Source organism: Budorcas taxicolor, chromosome 1 (genome assembly GCF_023091745.1).
Source record: "Budorcas taxicolor isolate Tak-1 chromosome 1, Takin1.1, whole genome shotgun sequence".
NCBI classification, from domain to species: domain Eukaryota; kingdom Metazoa; phylum Chordata; class Mammalia; order Artiodactyla; family Bovidae; genus Budorcas; species Budorcas taxicolor.
Genome location: NC_068910.1, coordinates 158,756,132 through 158,778,418, shown reverse-complemented (window position 1 = coordinate 158,778,418; position 22,287 = coordinate 158,756,132). Strand labels below are relative to the sequence as shown.

Genomic DNA, 22,287 nt, shown 5'->3' with positions numbered 1-22,287 from the left:
GTAATGTGAGAGGAAAATGAGTTAAAAGTGTTTAAGAAATGCCTGATGATGCCTAGATTGGCCTAACCTTTATTCACAACACATTGGGAGATCTGAACTGGCAACAGATTTGATGTGGCAGGTTCCTGAAAAGTAACAAGTTATGGTGGGTATTTCCCCAAAGAACCATGGCACAGACAGATCACCTCCCCAGTATCCTGGACACTGATGCTGCAGGGTTAACCATGTGCAGATGAAGTGAAATAATACTACATGGTGATGGTTCTTATCAGCAAGGCTTCCACAAGAATTCTTGTGGGCCTCCCTGGTGGCTGAGATGCTAAAAATCTGCCTACAATGCAGGAGACCTGGATTCAAGCCCTGGGTTAGGAAAACTGCCTGGAGAAAGAAATGGCTACCCACCCATTATTCTTGCCTGAAGAATGCTATGAACAGAGGAGGCTGGCAGGGTACAGTCCATGGGGTTGCAAAGAGTTGGACATGACTGAGTGACTAACACTTTGCTTTCTTTCCACTTCTTGCAAGGGTCTGCTGCTGCTGCTGCTGCTGCTAAGTCGTGTCAGTCGTGTCTGACTCTGTGTGACCCCATAGATGGCAGTCCACCAGGCTCCCCCGTCCCTGGGATTCCCCAGGCAAGAACACTGTAGTGGATTGCCATTTCCTTCTCCAATGCAGGAAAGTGAAAAGTGAAAGTGAAGTCGCTCAGTTGTGTCTGACTCTTAGCGACCCCATGGACTGCAGCCCACCGGCCTCCTCCATCCATTGGATTTTCCAGGCAAGAATACTGGAGTGGTGTGCCATTGCCTTCTCCGCACAAAGGTCTAATGATGACAATGATGATATGTGTTTGTGCATCTAATTAAGATGGGGTGGTGAAGCTGTGTGTGTGTGTGTGTCTGAAGGAGGTTGCAGTAGAGGGTGAATTGGAGAACAGGACCCCAGATTTGCAGCAGAGTCAGTGAGATTACTATAAACTAAATCTTTGTGTCCACTTAAAATTTCTAGGTTGAAGCCCTAGAGGCCAATGTGGAAATGGGGCCTTTGGGAGGTAATTAGGGTTAGATGAAATGAGAGCTTCCCTGGTGGCCAATGGTAAAGAACCTACCTGCCAATGTGGGAGAAAGATCCCCTGGAGAAGGAAATGGCAACCCATTCCAGTATTCTTGCCTGGAAAATTCCATGGACAGAGGAGCCTGGCAGACTACAGTCAATGAAGTTGCAAAGAGTTGGACACAACTGAGCAACGAAGCATGCACACAAGATCATGAGAGTTGGTAGGGCCCTGATGATGGGATTCATGCTCTTTTAAGAAGAGACCCCACAGAGCTTGCTCTGTGCAATGTTAGGATGCAGAGAAAGTAGCTAACTGCAAGCCAAGAAGAGGGTCTTTGTCAGAACCTGACCTAATCCCAGACTTCTAGCCTCTAGAACTGTGAGAAAATAAGCTTCTGTTGTTCGGGTCATCTGATCTATGGTATTTTGAGTGACAGCCCAAGATGACTAAGACAGAAATAAATTTTTATTAATAGAAGTATAGGGGAGATGATTGAGTGGAACACAGTTGTGAGGAAGGGGAAGTTACGTGGTAGGAAAATCAGTGAAAGTGTGCTTTAGGATTTATAAAGCATAGAATTAATTACAGATCATGCAAATAGATGAGGGGTTTTATAGCTTTTCTAAAATGCTGAATAATGTTACTGAGCAGATAAACTGCTGAACAGATGTTAAGTAGCTGTTGGTGATGACCCCCTTGGTTCCTCTTGTAAGGTAAGAACATCAGATCAATGATGGAATACAAAAGCCACAAATGGTGAAATTTTTAAAATTTCCAGCTTAAAGATCTTTTGAAAAATATTTTAAGAGGGGAAATCTGCAGCCTTTATAGCCTGTTAATGAGAAGTTCCCTTTATGTACTTTCAGTAAAGGGGCTTAAATTTTGTAAAATAGCACAGATTAATTCAGGTCTTATTTTGGGCTTTTTTTTTTTAAAGACTAAAAAGTAGAAAGGGCATATTTTCCCTCGGTTGGAAAAAGGAATTCGATAATTTACCTTAAGGGTAAATAAAGATCAAGTGCCAATGTTTAGATTAGCATCCAATTTACTAAAGACCTCTTCAAGAAAATTAGAGATACCAAGGGAACATTACATGCAAAGATGGGCTCAATAAAGGACAGAATGGTATGGACCTAATAAAAGCAGAAGATATTAAGAAGAGGTGGCAAGAACATACAGAAGAACTGTTCCAAAAAGATCTTCATGACCCACATGATTATGAAGGTGTGATCATTCACACTCACCTAGAGCCGGACATCCTGGAATGTGAAGTCAGGTGGGCCTTAGGAAGCATCACTCTGAACAAAGCTAGTGGGGGTAATGGAATTCCAGTTGAGCTAATTCAAATCCTGAAAGATGATGCTGAGGAAGTGCTGCACTCAATATGTCAGCAAATTTGGAAGACTCAGTGGTGGCCACAGGACTGGAAAAGGTCAGTTTTCATTCCAATCCCAAAGAAAGGCAATGCCAAAGAATGCTCAAACTATTGCACAATTGCACTCATCTCACACGCTAGTAAAGTAATGCTCAAAATTCTCCAAACCAGGCTTCAGCAATACATGAACCATGAACTTCCAGATGTTCCAGCAGGTTTTATAAAAAAAGCAAGAGAGTTCCAGAAAAACATCTATTTCTGCTTTATTGACTATGCCAAAGCCTTTGACTGTGTGGATCACAAGAAACTGTGGAAAATTCTGAGAGAGATGGGAATACAGACCACCTGACCTGCCTCTTGAGAAACCTGTATGCAGGTCAGGAAGCAACAGTTAGAACTGGACATGGAACAACAGACTGGTTCCAAATAGGAAAAGGAGTCCGTCAAGGCTGTATATTGTTACCCTGCTTATTTAACTTCTATGCAGAGTACATCATGAGAAATGCTGGGCTGGAGGAAGCCCAAGCTGGAATCAAGAATGCTGGGAGAAATATCAATAACCTCAGATATGCAGATGACACCACCCTTATGGCAGAAAGTTAAGAAGAATTAAAGAGCCTCTTCATGAAAGTGAAAGAGGAGAGTCAAAAAGTTGGCTTAAAGCTCAACATTCAAAACCAAGATCCTGGCATCTGGTCCCATCACTTCATGGGAAATAGATGGGGAAACAGTGGAAACAGTGTCAGACTTTATTTTGGGGGGCTCCAAAATCACTGTGGATGGTGATTGCAGCCATGAAATTAAAAGACTCTTACTCCTTGGAAGGAAAGTTATGACCAACCTAGACAGCATATTCAAAAGCAGAGACATTACTTGGCCAGCAAAGGTCGGTCTAGTCAAGGCTATGGTTTTCCCAGTATGTATGAATGTGAGAGTTGGACTAAGAAAGCTGAGCACCGAAGAATTGATGTTTTTGAAGTGTGGTGTTGGAGAAGACTCTTGAGAGTCCCTTGGACTGCAAGGAGATCCAACTAGTCCATCCTAAAGGAGATCAGTCCTGAGTGTTCATTGGAGGGACTGATGTTGAAGCTGAAACTCCAATAATTAGGCCACCTGATGTGGAGAGCTGACTCATTGGAAAAGACCCTGATGCTGGGAAGGATTGAGGGCAGGAGGAGAAGGGGACAACAGAGGATGAGATGGTTGGATGGCATCACTGACTCAATGGACATGGGTTTGGGTGGACTCCGGGAGTTGTGACAGACAGGGAGGCCTGGCGTGCTGTGGTTCATGGGGTCACAAAGAGTAGGACATGACAGAGAAACTGAACTGACTGGCTGACTATCATTATGATGTGGAGAAACTATCTTTCAAAATTCTGAATTTTCGTTTAGGTAACAAAATAGTTATATGCAATTGCCCAATATATAAAATAGAGAAAGCATCGTGTTTGCTAAAATTCTGTTACTCATTTGAAGCAAGAAACTCAGTGCAACCTTCAATTAGATATCAAGACAAAAAGGCCCTTTAAAAAGACACTAGCCTAATAAATGCTGGCAACTGCAAAGTATAACATTATTATTAATGTTTTGAAATATAAAAGGACTAAAATAAACTTTGGTTGGTTTTGCAAATGAGATTCACTGTGGAAGTTTCTCAAATCTTCCAGTATTTGTAATATTTACATGTAAACTTTGTATAGTTCTAGAATTGCTTGATATTTGTATGCTGAACAAATATAAAAGACTCATATACCTACATTCAGTTGGGTGCCTCTAATAAAGTCCAATATTGGCAAGATTCGCTTCCCCATTGTCTCCATGTGTCTCACTGTGTCTTCTCTGGTCAGCAGACCGAAGGGAGTTTTATGTTCTAAAAATTGTAACAATAAACTTTTATACTATTTTTTGCTAGACATCCATTTCAAAATGCTTTTCTTAGCAAGCTATAAACAGACATCTCAATATTAATAGATATGAAATCTTTAGTACAGGAACGAGTCCCATCTCAAAGACCACAAGTATCACAATGAAAGATCTATGAGAAGAAAGGCAGAGGAGACATTGCCCTTTGGAGACCATCATTTATTCCTTTTGCTGTGTTTCCTGATTGAGATCTAAGGCACAGCCTATAACAATTCACCTCTCTCTGCAAAGTATGCTTTTCCTGAGTTGTGAAAAAAAGGTTGTCATAAATGTGTCTGATTCTTGTCTTATTTCTCCCAGGTATTATTCAAGTGTGCAAATCCCATTGACTTTGAATGTAGCTTGAAGTTGAGATAAGCCTCGGAGGATGGAGTGCCAGACAAAACACAAATCCTTAATTATGTGAGTAGAGTTGAAGGGATAAATTCAGCCTGGTCATGAATTCAGCCTGCAAGTCTGAGACTTCAATTCTACATGAATATTTTCTTGATTTTTGAAAGTTTTCAACTAGAATTACTGAGCACCACTTAACTAGAATACTCTTTAGGAGAGTAGAGGTCTTGGTTAATTACATAAGAAAAGAGTGGAACAGATATTAATACAATGGCAGATAATCCAAATGATTTAAGGGGGGGGTCATTGTCTATACTTTTGATTTCATACGGTAGTTTTGTTGCATAATTTTCTTCTATGTTTGCTAATTGATGATGACAAAAGCTTGTATTTGCTTGTATTCTTTAAGTGCCCCATGATTAGGCATTGGTGATAGTGTGATTGGGGTGAGATGTTTGGTGTGAGGGAGGTGGGTGCTCTTAGGGAACCAGAATTCCAGGTATTGTTGACTAACCCACAAAGAAGACTGGAAGGAGTTAAGAATGACCCAACAAACTTTTTGGTGCCCAGGCTCTACTATATACTAGGCTTGAAATGAATAAAGCTTAATGAATAATGCACATTATTCATTAATGAATAATTAATTATGCCTTAAAATGGTACTGAAAGATAACAAGTCCAGGTGAATTACCTGTAAATGTTGGTAACTTCCTACTTGACACTTTTTCCAAAAACTTTCCATCTTCTTTGTTTTTGAACCCGAGAGTCAAGAGATACTGTTGAGGAGGAAAAGATGACCAGTCAACTGTCTGAGGCAACACGTGGAGTCCTTGAAAGTCTAAAAAAAGACAAAGAACAAAAGAATTTATCATTTTATTGTTTTCAGGGTATTTTCCCCCCTAGATTCCAAGAATTATACTTGGAAAAAGGGATAAATACAAAAATTAAAGATACAAAGTAAAAGTATGTGCATCAAAAGGTCAAATAGATGATATGTCAAAATCATACTTTATTATTCATATTTTTCTTAAAATATGAGCAAACACAAGGGATAGCAATAAAATACAGCTAGGTTACTTGGTCCTCATTTGCCATATTCAACATAATACAACACTCAGGACCACAGGCTAGCAGGCTTGATATTTTTCTGTGTGACACTTTGCAAGAGAATTTGTTTTTTCTGTTCACAGTTTAAGAAAATAATATTATATGAAAGGAAAGAGAAAAATTACCAAGAATTAAAATAATTAATTATAAAGCTAATTAATTATAAAGCTAATTAATTTAGTTGCTATTAGCAGCAGCAGCAGCAGCATTCCTCCTATAGCTGAAGGAAATTTAAAATGATATATGTACTGACTTTTGTAATTAGACTTGATTTTTGTAATTAGACTTAATTTGTGTAATTACTTTTGTAATTAGACTTAGAAATAATTCAAGTGTCAAAAAAATGGTTCTAAAACAAACTCTGTTCTTAATGACCACAAGAACTAATATTTACTTAGTAATTATTTTCTACCTTCCCTTGTTCTAAATATTTTGTGTTCATTTGGCTAATATTGTGTTAGTTTCAGGTGTATAGACAAGTGATTCAGTTATATATATGTATACATATTTTTTCAGATTCTTTTCCATCATAGGTTATTAAAAGATATTGAAAATAGTTCTTTGTGCTGCACAGTAAATCCTTGTTGCCTATCTATTTTATATGTAATAGTTTGTTAATCCCATACTCCAATTTAGCCCTCCCTTCCTTCCCTTTCCACTTTGGTAATCATGTTTGTTTTGTGTATACATGTTCAGTCATGTCTCTTTGAGACCCAGTAGGCTGTAGCCCACCAGGCTCCTCTCTCCATGGGATTTCCTAGGCAAGAATACTAGGGCAGGTTACCATTTCCTGCTCTCGGGCATGCTCCCAACCCAGGGATTGAACCCATGTCTCTTGCGTCTCCTGCATTGGCAGGCAGATTCCTTACCACATGCCACCTGAGAAGCCCTTGTTTTGTGTGTATTCTCTAAATCCTCAAGATAACTTTACACCATTGGTACTGTTATCCTCATGTTACAAACAGGAGGCTGAGGTACACAGATAGGAAGTGAATTGTCTGGAAACACAGCCTGTAAGTGGACAAAGCAAGATACATACTGGGCAGTCTGACTGTGGAGACCATGGACCTAACCACTGTACTCTGCTTTTGACTTGCTTGGCTTTGGGTTACTTTTGGGACAGGGACAAATTTTAGCCATGGGGTCTTGGAGGCCAGATTTACCTCATTCATTTCCATTCTGAGTAATAATGCTTTATACAATAGACTTCTCAAAAAAGGATAATGAACAGAGTTTAATGAGCCCTCCCTACTTAACACTGCTAGGGAGGGAAAAAGATGAAATTCCAAATATCCTTGAATTATGATTTAGATGAAAATTTTTAATCTAGAATCAGAACTCAAATGGCAACTGTTCGAATATAGTCTTTGCTATCTGTAGTATTTCTTTTAAAAATAATAGACGCAGTAAACCATTAGTGTTTTTATCTGCATTTTCTGACTCCTCCACCCACATTTTGAGCCACAAAACACTTTGTTCAAGCTAAAATTTAACTGAGAAGCCCACTATTTAAAGTCAGTAAAGGCAGAGGTTTTCCGTTAGAAGCCTGAATCAGTGACCTCTGACCCTCATTGCTTGGCCCCATTTATTATCCCTCACATGGAAGCCATCTTGAAACCTCCCCTTCCCCACCACCAGAGGCCCAGTTTTTTAAAGCACAGTTTGGAAAACACTGCCGTAAGCTATGTGGCACATTTTGGTTAAGTAAATAGCATATGGCTGTCAAATAGAGTTAACATGTAGGCTGATAATTAAAAGAAAATATTACAAAATATCTTGTAAACACAAGCCCAGAAGAAAAAGATATTAAACATGATTTAGTCTTTGGTGACTCAGGATCTGATAACCACTCAGTAATATTGAAGACTGACAATTACATGGCCCTTCTTCTGTGTCCTACACAATACCCAGATTATCCTTCTTGCTCAATAACCACACAGAGCAGGACATATTATGCCCACCTTAAAAGTGACCAAACTGGAGCTTCAAGAAGTTACAAACTTACCCAAGGCCATACAACAAGTGGAGGGCCAGGAATTGAGAGTCAGGCAGCTGGACATCAGAGCACAGGGCTTAACTCTCAAAATGACCCACTGATAATTATCATCACTTTGACAATCCATGGGAAGTGAGTTACAGAAGCAGGGCAATGCCAATATGTAGATGGCTTTAGCAGACCCAATTCTAGATTGGACACTTCCTTACTCTATCTAGAAAAGCACAACAAAGGCTCAATTGTTCATAACTTTTTAGGCGCTTTAAATGCAGATTGCAATATAAGATGCTTCTTTAGTTGGTGTTTGAATTCCAAACTCTTTTTAAAATGATGGCTCATTTTTGTAAATGAGGTAAAATGTGATTTCTGCATTTGCAGAAAATTTCTTTGCCTTTGAAATCTCCTGCAGATATTCACAGACATACCCAACCAAGAGTTTACCTGTTTTACTGAAGTTGCCAATCACCCAATCATGTGAAAAGGCAGCTAAGTAAAAATAAAAATGGATACTATTTTGAGCTGTGTGCTCAGCCATGTCCGACTCTTTGCAGCTTCATGGACTATAGGCTCATGGACTGTAGGCTCATGGACTGTAGCCTGTCAGGCTCCTCTGCCCATGAAATCTTCCAGGCAAGAATACTGGAGTGGGTTGCCATTTCCTCATCATTCTGATTAATGGTCATAACTTGTTTTCCTGGATTGCTATTATTCTTTTGCACTCTCTAAGAGCTGGCATTTCTAAACTGCTGCCATTTCCAGGAATTAGCATACTCTAGAGGTGGAGGATAAGAGAAGGTGTGTGTTCCCTAGCGATGGTTTGCTTTTTTATCTGATTTTGCTTCCTCATTCAGAAGGCCCCAGGGCTTTCTGGTCAGGCTGGTGATGAAGTCTGGGGCCGCCCTTTGGAGAGAGCCTTGGCTTTGTAGGTAACTCCAGAGACCCCCTGAATGAGTGTGTTTAGGGTATGCTGTGCATGGGCCAGTATTTGAGGTGAGTTGCAGGAGGCATCTTGAGATTTGGCATTTTCTGATATGTTTCTATTGCCAGAAACAGCCAATGTTTGCAGGGTCTGTTACATAAATAGAATAAAGAATGACAGGTTGATCTCTTCTTGTTCTTAAATATTTGATGGTTAAAGAGTGACAGTTGTTAGATCAACTAGAGAAACTAATATTAGCACTATAGCTAATTTATTATGAAATATATTTCAAAAAGGTATTTTCTATTCCTTTTGGTGCTGTATATTTCATCTTGTTCAATCCATTGTTCAATTCTAGTTGAAGTTTTGAAATGTGAGAGGCCTCTATAAACATACTGCTAAATCAAAAACTATTTTTAAAGTATCATTTTTATTCCATTTGTATGCCGAATAAATTGCAGTTGTGTGAACATTTAGCTTAGCAGGTGGTCTATGACCCAAAATGATGACATACTTCCAGATGTTGAATCTTATGTAACATTAATTTGAGCGCTAATTGTTCTCAGTTTTATGCTCATTAACCTCTACCTACGTCCAAAAAGCCCTGAGCCTCTGATGGGTATGAAAATTAACTAGACTATATTGTCCTTTGGTAGGAAAGTTGAATTGATTAAAGATGTCTTCTTTGCTCCTTATTCTTTGCTCCTGTCATGTCAGAAGAAAACTTGGGAGAAATAAGTCCCTTAAGGCATTTGTTTACAATTTATCACAATTGCAGATGAAATTTAGATGACTAGGACCAAAACTACTATTAAAAAATCAGTTTGCAGGTATGACACAGTTCTAAATTTTTACCATTAAGGAAGTAAATGTTTAAAAAAAAAATACTGAAGATAGATGATACAAACTTAGTTTCTTGTAGAAACATGATCTTTCAATTCTTTGGCCTCCAAGTGAAAGATGTCCAACTCTCAGCAAAAGAGGGTAACGTTTGCCCTTTATCAAGAACCTTTTATTGTACCTCAGGAGGCTGGAGCTGACTGGCAGGTACTCAAGTCATTCTTGTTCTTGACCTTCTGTATGTTCCCTCCTTTCTCCTTGAAGTCACCTTCCTGAAGCTCAGTGACAGTTTCTGTCTCTCTGTCCCTCTCTTTGCCTTTCTGTCTGTCTGTGTCTCCCTTTCTCTCCTACCCACACGCCTACTGCTTCCTCTTCCTCCCTCTCTCTTCGTGTGGTCTCTGGCTTACTGTTATTTTCTTCATATGAACACTCTTGTGGAAATTTCTCTATTCTTGTGGCATTAGCTACTACTTCTAATCAAAAGACTGGGGGATCCAAAGCCATAGTCTCATCTGCAAAATTTCATGCATCACATTTCCCAGTGCCTACTGGGACATCGCCATTTGCTCACCATTACAAACGTTACCTCACAAACAGCAAGTCTATGCCTTAAAAGTGATTTTTGAAATCTCCACAACATGCCTCTCACCTTCTTCTCACCAGTATATTGTAGGAATGGCCATTGTTCACCCAATTATTTTGGCTTAAAATTTTGAAACCATTGTTGACTTTTCTTTCCTCTTGTTCTCTGACGTTTAGGGAATCTCAAAAGCTCATTAAATCTGCCCACTGTAATACAACTCATATTAACCCCTTTCTTTGCATTATCAGTGCTAGCACACTGGTTAAATTTCTGATCACATAGCACCCGGATTATAGAAAACGTTTCCCAACAAGCCTTGCTACCACCAGTAACATTTCACACCGATATAGCTCCACAACGCCAACCAGTGAATACTCCTGAACTATCACCAGAATCACCTTTGTTGCTGTCACATCCTTCCTCAGGAATTTCGGTGCTTCCTTCCCGGTATTCAAGGCTCTCAATTGTGTGCATGTGTTTTGCAATCTATACTTCATTCCTATGTTTTCTCCAATATAAATCTTTCTCATCAACTCTGCTGATTTTACTAATTTGTAGCAGCCTGTGGTCATCCTGCCTTTGAATTTTTCTTTGCGCTTTAACACCTGAAACAACTTCCTATTCTCTCAATATTTCTTTTATTCAATCGATCACTATTCTTCCAGACTGTGCCTAATTTAAGTCCCACCTAGTCCATAAAGGGGCTTCCCTGGTGGCTCAGTGGTAAAGAACCTGCCTGCCAATGCAGGAGACGTGGGTTTGATCCCTGGGTTGGGAAGATCCTCTGGAGAGGGAATTAGCAACCCACTCTAATATCCTCACCTGGGAAATTCTGTGGACAGAGAAGTCTGGTGGACTACAGTCCATGGGGCCACAAAAGAGTCAGACACAACTTAGCAACTAAAACAACAGTCCATAAAGGGCTTTCTAAGTACTTCAAAGTGAGTGAGTGAAGTCGCTCAGTCGTGTCCGACTCTTTGCAACCCCATGGACTGTGGCCTACAAGGTTCTTTTGTCCATGGGATTCTCCAGGCAAGAGTACTGGAGTGGGTTGCCATTTCCTTCTCCAGGGGATCTTCCTGACCCAGGGATCGAACCCAAGTCTCCTGCACTGCAGGCAGACGCTTTACCCTCTGAGCCACAAGTACTTCAGAACCTCTTCCCAAACTCTTAAAGAACACCTAGACCATTCATTCCAGAGTACATTTCCTCATGTTTAATGGGGCTATGTCTCATCACTCCAATAAGTTTTAATCCTTTTGAAGATAACATCTTCAAGTTATCTTCATGCCCCAAGCACCTAGTAGGTGCTCAGTCAATACTTGAATCTAAAAAAACAAACAAACAAACAAAAAAACCTTTTCTCAGTCCAGTATTTTTAATGGTCCAAGTAAGAATAGAACTTCAAAAAATTCAAAGCTAATTAAATGTTCAGAGCTTCTGAGATAGGATTTATTTCTCTGTTACAATGGTGTGATCACTCACCGAGAGCCAGACATCCTGGAATGCAAAGTCAAATGGTCTTTAGGAAGCATCCCTATGAACAAAGCTAGTGGAGGTTATGGAATTCCAGATGAGCTATTCCAAATCCTAAAGATGATGCTGTTAAAGTGTTGCACTCAATATGCCAGCAAATTTGGAAAACTCAGTGGTAGCCACAGGACTGGAAAAGGTCAGTTTTCATTCCAGTCCCAAATAAAGGCAATGCCAAAGAATGTTCAAACTGCTACACAGTTGCACTCATCTCATACATCAACAAAGTAATGCTCAAAATTCTCCAAGCTAAGCTTCAACAATACGTGAACTGAGAAATTCCAGATATTCAAGCAGGATTTAGAAAAGGCAGAGGAACCAGAGATCAAATTGCCAACATCCGTTGGATCATAGAAAAAACAATAGAGTTCCAGAAGAACATCTATTTCTGCTTCATTGACTATCCCAAAGCCTTTGACTGTGTGGATCACAACAAACTATGGAAAATTCTTTGAGTTGGGAATGCCAGACCACCTGTCCTGCCTCCTGAGAAATCTGTAGGCAGGTCAAGAAGCAACAGTTAGAACCGGACATGGAATAACAGACTGGTTCCAGATCAGGAAAGAAGTACATCAAGGCTGTATATTGTCACCCTGCTTACTTAACTTCTATGCAGAGTACATCATGCAAAATGCCCGGCTGGATGAAACAGAAGCTGGAATCAAGATTGCCGGGAGAAACATCAATAACCTCAGATATGCAGATGATACCACCCTTATGGCAGACAGTGAAGAGGAACTAAAAAGCCTCTTGATGAAAGTGAAAGAGGAGAGTTAAAAAGCTGGCTTAAAACTCAGTATTCAAAAAACGAAGATCATGGCATCTAGTCTCATCACTTCATGGCAAATAGATGGGGAAACAATGGAAATAGTGACAAACATTTTTCTTGGGCTCCAAAATCACTTCGGACTGTGACTGCAGCCATGAAATTAAAAGATGCTTACTCCTTGGAAGAAAAGCTGGATGACAAACCTAGACAGCATATTAAAAAGCAGAGACATTACTTTGCCAACAAAGATCCATCTAGTCAAAGCTGTGGTTTTTCCAGTAGTCATGTATGGATGTGAGAGTTGGACCATAAAGAAAGCTGAGCACTGAAGAATTGATGCTTTTGAATTGTAGAGTTGGAGAAGACTCCTGAGAGTCCCTTGGACTGCAAGAAGATCAAACCAGTCCATCCTAAGGGAAATCAGTCCTGAATATTCATTGGAAGGACTGACGCTGAAGCTGAAGCTCCAATATTTTGGCCACCTGATGCAAAGAAGTGACTCATTAGAAAAGACTCTGATGGTGGGAAAGATTGAAGGCAGGAGAAGGGGATGCCAGAGGATGAAATGGTATTATGGTATCATTGACTCAATGGACATGAGTTTGGGTAAACTCTGGGAGTTGGTGATGGACAGGGAGGCCTGGCATGCTGCAGTCTATGGGGTCACAAAGAGTTGGATCTGACTGAGTGACTGAACCAAACTTAACTGAAATTTAAAAAAGAATATCACACAATCTTTGTTTTTCATTTTCCCTAAGCATTAAGTGGTTTCTGGTCAGTTTACAAAGGGTGAGTGAGGTAAAATAATCTGTATTAGATAACTCAGGGTAGTTGGTGCTCAAATGAACAGACCAGCTCTGCTGAGATGAAATAATTAGTTTCGTATTCAGGTTGTGCCCTTGATGCAGCTTGTTCTCTGGGAAACGTGGACTCTTAGTCACTAAGAAGATTGGATGAACGGAGAATCTGGCTTAGTGAAACTGTCAGAAGCACCAGAAAAGCACCTGCAAAAATATGAACTATTGAGTATAGATCAGCTGACTCATCTCTATGTATGAGGGACTGCATATTTTCACGAGGCTACATATCTGTAAAATAAAATTTGAGCTCTCTGGACATAAAGTAGAAAGCACAGATACCACCATCATCAATATTTTCTGTTGGACACCTCAACATAGCCACAGTCAACAGACTGTGGATGAATATTTCTAAGCAATTTGGAAAAAAGAAGTCATAGAGATTTTAAAACTTTTTAAGAAATATGCAAATTTGCCAAGGTTCTCTTATCACCTTTCTGAGTTTCATTTCCTTCTCTATTTTCCAGTGTCTATGTCATTTCTCTGCCCTTTGTCCATAACAAAATGTTCTGACATTTTGGGTTAGAGCAAAATCTCATTTCTAAAGGTCCCAGTTGTTCACTGTGAGATGGGACCATGTCAGTTTTATATGACTTCCTTTTAGTGCTCAGTTTCAGAGTTTAGTTTCTCCAGTCCCTTCATAATGCCAGCACTTTGTCACTCCTTCTTTCCCAATCATTTTCTGAGCTTTATCTTGTACTTCCTTTAATACCGATACCTCTGTCTTGGAAGTTATCCACAAATTCACATCAGCAAGAAAATAGCAAAAGGCAGCAGCTTTTGCAGCTAACTTATCATTATTGCCCCCCATAAATAATAAAAGTTTCCACTTTTAAAAGCATAGTGTATTTTGATTTTTGCATTTGATGTGTGAGAAAGCTATATGTATAATGAATCTTTGTATAAAAAATTGTATTTTCCTGTTGACCTTCGTTATAATGTCAGAGCTGTAGATGCAAGTGAAAAAAATTGGTTTTCATTCCTAATTTTCCCTTTAGGCTGCTGGGTTACTTCTCCAAAACCAATCTTTGTATATGTTTCCTCTCATAACCCATTTGTAAAGTGTGAAAAAATTAATAACTACATAAGATTTTTATATGTAGTTTATTTTTATTTCCAGAGAAGGCAATGGCACCCCATTTCACTTGAAATTCTTATTGTTTCTGAAGTTTTATGTTTAATCAGCTGTATTGTATTTATTCTGGGGAAGTTCCTTAATTGCATCCCTAACAAAGTAGATTTGAGATAAACAGGAAAGATACTATCTTCTTCAATATTTATTAGATTTACAGTTAGTGAAATAACATATTGTCGCTATAATGCCCTGAATTTTGGGGGCCTGGAGTAGTATTATTTTTCCCCCTCTTTGAGAATTTTAACTCTAGGCATGGGATAAGGTTTGAATTTATACTACACCTAGATGCCCAGGAAATCTCAGCTCCAGAAACAAAGGCTCTCTCATTGGTAGGACTCTATAGTGTCCTAGGAAAATCAAAAGAAATCCCTGGGAGGAAACAAAGCCAACCCAAACTCTACTGGATTCTCACAGGTAAAGCCACACCGAATAGTGGCTTGCACCCAAGAGTAAATAACATACACACGTTACTATCTACAGTGAGTGAGAGATGGTGTGGTATCATAGAAAAATAGTTGGTCTTTGTCCCAGTTTCTGGCATAGAGCTTCTATGATGCTTGGAATTTCCTGAGTGGTAACGGATAATAGGAGTGTCTTTTGTTCTAATGAGGTGACTCTTGGCAGTCCCCCAGAGAGCTTATGACAGGATAGGGGCTAGTCTCAAGAAAGACCAAGCCTTGATTGGAAACATGGAACTTTCAGCCTCACTCTTCATGCTCTGGGGAGACAGGCTGGAGATTGAGTTAACAACCAGTGGCCAATGATTAAATCAATCATGATGAAATCTCCATAAACCCCCCAGATGATGGGGTTTGGAGAGCTTCTGTGTTAGTGAAGTTCAGTGAGGTACTGGGAGAGTGGTGCACCCAGAGAGAGCTTGGGAGCTCCCTGAACACACACACATGCACACACCTCTATATACCTTACTTTGCCCTATGTTTTTCCATAAGATGTTACCAAAAAAACCCAAATGAACTTTTGGCAAACCCAATATCTCTTCAGTTTGGTTGCTCTTGAGTTGTATCCTCTATGATAAACTAGTAATAGCAAGTAAAGCACTTCCTAAGTACTATGAGTCATTCTGGAAAATTATAAAACCTAAATTGGGGGTGGTGGGAACCCCCAATTTATAACTTCTTGATTAGAAGTGTAGGAGACCTGAGGCTTGTGACTGCCATCTGAAGTGGGGGCGGGCAGTCTTGTAGGATAGATCCCTTAATCTGTGAGGTCTGTATTAACTCTGGATAGTTAGTACCAAAGTTGAATTATTAAAAGCCCAGTTGGTGGCTGAGAGAGCAGTGGTACAGAAAACACCCACATATTTGGTGTCAAAAGTGTGTGAGGAAAAGGCAATCCTACATTTGGGGTCAGAAGTGAGATTTGCTAAAATGGTTTTGGCTCATGGAAACATGTGGTTTGGGAAGAAAAAGGATAAAAGAGTGGAGGGTGAGAAATCTTTGATGGGTGGCCACTCGTGGTGTGAAACGGCAGTTGTGCTGTGATTAATTACTAAGGATAAGAGTTACCCATTGTAGAGATGAATCCAATGCCTGGGAAGCTGATTCGCTGAATGCATTAAGAAATACAAACTAACAAGAGAAAAGCAAAATATACAATCTTGATTATCATTACCTGTTACAGCTAAAATGAAATTAAAAGAGAGTTTGAATTGGATTAATATTTACAGTTCATGGGGTTCCAAAGAATGGGACATGACTGAGTGACTGACACTCATTCAGATTCAAAATGGATGGCATAGAGAGACAAAGAAATAGAAAATATAAGGAATGGCTTCAGTGATAACAGAATATTGGATGAACAGAGGTAAGAAATGTCCAGCTAAAATTCTTCAATGAAAGAATAGCAAGGAGTAAGGATTAGTATTTTTTTTTTAATGTTGACAATTTTTCAGAATATATGAATACATGATTCTTTAGATTATGGAGCACGGTGACTTCCAGGTGAGGACAGTGTTTATGTTGGTAGGAGGTAGGGAATGGTTGGGGATTTTTCAGAGGCTAGAAGAGGTTACCTGGAGAGCTAGCAATTTTTTTTTTTTTACATTATTTATTCTGTAATACTTAGTTTAGCTGAGCATTTGTTTTGTGTAAATTTAAATGTCTGTGATATTCATAATAAAAATGTTTTAAAGAATAAATGAGAAAAGATGAATAACTTGGCTGAAGGGACTTTCCTGGTGGTCCACTGGTTAAAAAACTGCGCTTCCAATGCGGAGGGCCAGGGTTCAGTCCCTTGTCCGGTAACTAAGATCCCACATGCCAATGCGGCATGGACAAAAAATAAATTAAAAAAAAAAGAATAACAAATAACTTGGATGGGGCTCTATTTTAGGTGTGAAAAGCAGTGATTATCTCTGGACCACAAGATCATCAAGAAAAGCTCCTGCCTAAAAGGTGTAAGGTAACTGAGCCAAGTATTAAAGCATAAGTAAATAAGACCTGAATGTCAAATATGTAAAACTGAAGAAAAAAAAAAAAAGGATAACACTGCAAAATAGAAATTTCCAATTCTGCACACAACCGATTTGTAGAGTTTAAAATTAAGAACACAGAGACATTGTTTTACGTAATTGAGAGTTCAGTCTTTAGGGATTTTAATGCTCAGCTGCATGATTCATTAGGCAGCAGTGCCTAGTGATTAACTATATTACAGAGTGGCTAGATTAGACAACGTAAGTAAGTGTTTCAGGAAAAGTAAAATCTTAACATGAATATTTACCTCACTGTTCCTTTACCTGCCGAAATGAGCTCAGTTAATTTTGAAATTATTATGGAGCTTTTTTTTTTTAATGTAGACTGAGGTAACAGGTGATGGATAAGAGCCTGAGAAACTGTTAAGGCTGCCAAGATAGACAGCAGAAAGGGATTACTCTGCTCATGAAGGAATAAACTTGGGGAGTGTATTTGGAGAGCTTAGAGTGGGAAAAGAGCCTTGGCGGGAAGCTGCCCTGTAAGTTGTGCGTGTGTACATTACAAGGTTTCTCTGAGCATGATGGATAAAATACCTGACATCTGCTTTCTGCCATGTATCTCATTCCAACCACACCACCTTGCCCCAACACATTGGTTTTTCTTAGGAGGCTAGAGTAAAAACTTACATTACTTCCATTTATTTTTGAATTACTGACTAGTATTTCTTTAAATGAAACATTGTTTGTCTTCAGTCGGGTCCCATAAGAAAACACATTGAGCAGGATGCATTACACTTTCAGAGAGGTCCAGGAGAAATGCAATCATAGAAGGCAAGAGACAGTAGATGATGGAGACCAGAGGTGAGCAATGTTGTAACCTGCTACTGTAAAGGATAAGTAGGCTGCTCACTGAAAAGTGTTTACTTTCACTAGATAGGATAGTGCCAGAACACCACTCTTCCCATTGGGAAGACCAACAGTTTAATATTTTAAAAACAGAGACTTTAGCCCCATATTTGAGGAATTTCTTTACTTTGGGAATAATTCTCTATTTCTACAAAGAATTCTTGCGGTACAAACATGAGATTATCTGTCTTTATAACCAACCTGGCTGTAACACTTTCATAATGATATTGGAGATGTAGGCTCTTTAATTCTACAAAAAAATTTTGATTAAGTGAGTTAGAAAGAGGAGGAAAATAGTTTAATCTTGGAAGTTCTTGATCATGATAAAATTATAATATTTTGAAGAAGAAAGAATAAAATAAGGAATTTTAACTTCCCATTTTAGAGAGCATAAGACTGCATTATCCTTACTGGTAAATGATGACTGAACAAGAACAAGGTTATAAATTTCAGTGAAAAGCAATTTTTAAAGGTCTATTTTAAAACAATATATTATTCCTCTGAACATACATATTTACTCTTGGGAATTAAATTACATTGGAAAGACAAAATATGACTCTATCCACCTAAGTGTTAAAGTAATTGATATCTGATCCAGAAAACTTTTCTATTAAACATTACTAAGCACAGATCCATTACTGAATATTTATTTATTTCACAAATAAATCTTGATGTTTTCATCAAGTGGAGACAGGATATGCTTATTGTATTACTTTATTATTATTAAAATACAACCATGCAAAAATAAGAACTATAGAGAATTGCATTATTTCATTGGAATATATGAATAAAAATCTCAAGCAAAATCTTTATAAATGAAAACATAATAATTCTAGGGTTACTGAATTATTATTTGTTTTATATATGCTGACTACTCTGCATGAATCAAACTAGATTTTTCCTTAAATAAGAAAAATGGATAGCTACACTGCTAAAATTCAGTAATTTCTTTCCTCCATGAGATATAGTACAATATAGCTCTATTATAATATAGCTTTAAGATTTTGGTGAGTCTTACCACATTCCCCACATAGCAAAGAATGCACAGTGAATTCCTGAGGGTATATAAGCCTGTTTGTCCAACGAGGCAGATTTGAATTTTGATCCTCCCTTGTCAGTCTTGTAGAGGTCATAAGGGCAGTATAAACATGGTCTTAGTGCCTGCCACTGAGGGAGGCTTCCCTGGGGGTTCAGTCAGTAAAGAATCCTCCTGCAATGTGGGAGACCTGCGTTCAATCTTTGGGTTGGGAAGATCCCCTGCAGAAGGACAAGGCATCCCACCCGAGTATCCTTGCCTGGAGAATTCCAAGGACAGGGGAGCCTGGTGGGCTACAAGCCATGGGATTGCGAACAGTCGACATAACTGAGCGACTAAGCACAGCACTGAGGGTGAAGTGAGTTTTTCTCATAATAAATCACCAATTTAGTTGGTCTATTTAATAAAAAATTAAAACTATTTAGACCTCTATGAATTTAAAAATGAGTTTTTTACAGTTTTTTCCCTTTGCAATTTATTTTTCATGTGAAAATCCCTGATAAGGGTGGCTGTGAATTAGGGGTTAGCTAGAAAGAACACACTGCCTGGGGGATCTCTATCACGAATACTCTTCTTGCTTATCACCATCACCTCTGCCAGCTATTACTGGGCTCACAGCATTGTCACATGACCAAAGAGTAATGAACTCAATACTATGTATGCTTGCTGAAGGTGACCTGGAGTTGGGCAGAGTTTCTGAGTTGGAGGTTTGTCTGCCAGCCTCTGCTGGGAGAGCTAAATGTACTAGTCTCCAAGTTTTAATGATAATACCTACTTATCCTGTAGAACTTCGATAGGTAGACTTTTCATCCAAGATCTTCAAGGTACAGATTTTATGACCTTCATCTGTTGACTGTTGATTTAGATGACTTCTAAAACTCCTACCTGTGACCTCAGTTTTTCCTGCTGCAATGCAAACTGCATAGTTGTGTTCTGTCTCCTGTGGGGCATCTGTGTCTCTCCTGAAATGTTCCCTTTCTTTGAGTGGGTACAAACACATATGTATGAGAACATCCACCTGTAGTTGTTCAAGGAAGGGAGAGTGAGTGGGAGGTAGAAGGGAATGTACACAAACTGAGTGTTTCTGAGGGTGAGTTTGACTGCACATGGGGGGATGTTTATCCTTTCTCCATTGAGTTCACATGAATTTATTGTGTACCCTGCAGATGGCGTAGGAAAGCATCTACTAGTTATGATGTAAGGTAGTCTGTTAGAGTTAATCACCTGATTTAACAGAGAACCTGCAAATCTCAATGATCTGAGACAAGAGAATTTTTTTTAAAATTTGTATAGGTATTCAGTGGGTTGCCTTCCATATGGTCATTCAGGGACCCAAGCTTCTTTTGCCTTGTAGCTTCTTTAGTTCTGTAGTTCTACCCACTCAGTCAGTAGCAAGGGAAAGAGAATTCTATATGGCAGAAGTTTATGGGTCAGGCCTGCGAGTGGCATATATTATTTCTATCCACATTCAAACACTGTCTGTTATTGAGTCACCAACCTCACTGAAGTGTAAAGAAAGCTGGAAATGTCTTCTGGTTATGCATGCGGGGGGGGGGGGGGGGGGGCAGAAAATAGTTTGGTAAACAACTAGCTAGTCTTTGCCACTTTTGGTGGCAAGGACTTCTATTCCCAAACTGCTCTTTCATCTGTTTTCTCCTCCACCATTCTTTTAATTAGAATCAGCCTTCCATTCCACAATTTGCACTTAGGTTTTAATTGAAATATTCTTTAGAAGAGAGGAAAAATACAGTCCAACTTTCACCCTGAAGTATAAATGACTAAAGTCAGGTATATTGTAGCATTACCTAGTATATTGTCTGGAATATATGTATTTAATAAATATTTGATGAATAAATAAGTAGCTGAATATACAACTCATTGCCATTGTAGATCTTCTTCTTGTCCTGAGGATCTTGGGATTCTGGAGCATGGAAAAAAGGATAAGAGAAATGGCAGAATAACACAGCAAGTTGGAGAGAGGACGAAAGTGACTTCCAGTCTCCGGGGGAGAAGAGGAAATCTCTAGAGTGAGATCTAGAATTAGCATTTTGGCAGGGAGAGGGGATCTTAGAAAGTAGCTCTTGTCTGGGCCAATTTGTGTGATAGGGTGGCTGGTGTACATATAAAAAGAATCTGCACCAGGAAGCAGTATGGGGACTCATAGAGGTGCCCTTGGGTTCTGCTCAAACTAACAGAACTGTCTCAGGTTGCACTAGCCGTGTAATCAGCAGCTGTGCCAGCCTGCACCAGACTTTGGAAGAGGACCCTTTCCTCACATGCCCTCAGGCTTCTGGGCTTCCCTGATGGCTCAGCAGGTAAAGAATCCACCTGCAATACAGGAGACGTAGATTAGATTCCTCGGTTGGGAAGATCCTCTGAAGGAGGGCATGGCAACCCGTTCCAGTATTTTAGCCTGAAGAATCTCATTGACAGAGGAGCCTGGCAGGCTACAGTGCAGGGGGTCACATGAGTTAGATACGACTGAGGTGACTGAGCACACACGTACAAGCAAGAGTGTTGAAACCAGAGGAGAAGGAGAAGAAAGTCCCATGGGAAGCGGGAAAAAGTGGTGAACTGGATCAGATAATTACTGAGGAGAATCTAAATTTTAGAAATGATTGGATGGGATTGTGTCCCATAGGGTGGGAGAGAATACATTTTTGGCTCTGGGCAGATCAAAGGCAAACGTGTAGGTTAAAAAAAATTCTTACGTTTGTACATATTTGCTGTGTAACTGTCCAGTTACACTGTATGACTATTTGTTGAAATAAGTAACTGAATACATTTTTGGCAACATAGAAGCTTCTTAAATTCTATCAAAGCAGATAAAAGGAGAATCTCCGGGCTTCCCAGGTGGATCAGTGGTAAAGAAATCCACATGCCAATGCAGGAGACACAAGGTGAGGGTTTGATCCCTGGGTTGGCAAGATCTTCGGAGGAGGAGGAAATGACAGTCCACTTGACTATTCTTGCCTGGAAAATTCCATGGACAGAGGAGCCTGGTGGGCTACAGTCCATAGGGTTGCAAAGAGTCAGTCGCGACTGAGCATGCTTGCCACAACAAAACACTGTTCTTCTAGGCCCTATCTTTCTTTGTATGACTCACTGTCAAGCTACTGCCTTTGGCTACTGATACCTGCCCAAATCATCACTCTGCACCTCTTGTGAGAAATATACAGAAGCTAAAGACCACATTTGACCTCCTCTCTTCCTCACCTTGGAATTACTTGAGGGGAAAAGAAGAGATGCCACTAAGACTTGCAATACGGTTAGTAATAGTGGTTTCACTATCATTCCAGCAATAGCTTTGGAGAGACCCTTTAATCAGTGCAACAGAGGCAAATAATGCATGTCATCATCGTAATAGTCTGTTAACCCAAAGTACCCATCATACAGAGCAAAGAACCCAACCAGTCCTTGTGAAATTAAAAATTCAAGATTGCCTTCTCTACCTCCCCTTCTCCTTCAGAGACTGCATCTTTTCTCTC

At 39.4% G+C, this 22,287-nt stretch overlaps 1 protein-coding gene across 1 annotated transcript in view; it reads right to left on the bottom strand.

Moving 5' to 3' along the window:
- Positions 1–22,287, bottom strand: part of SPATA16 (spermatogenesis associated 16) — a 272,485-nt gene that overhangs the window by 39,146 nt on the left and 211,052 nt on the right. Inside the window, 2 exon segments of the mRNA XM_052645324.1 lie at positions 4,189–4,301; positions 5,379–5,525. Coding sequence (XP_052501284.1) covers positions 4,189–4,301; positions 5,379–5,525 — 260 coding nt within the window.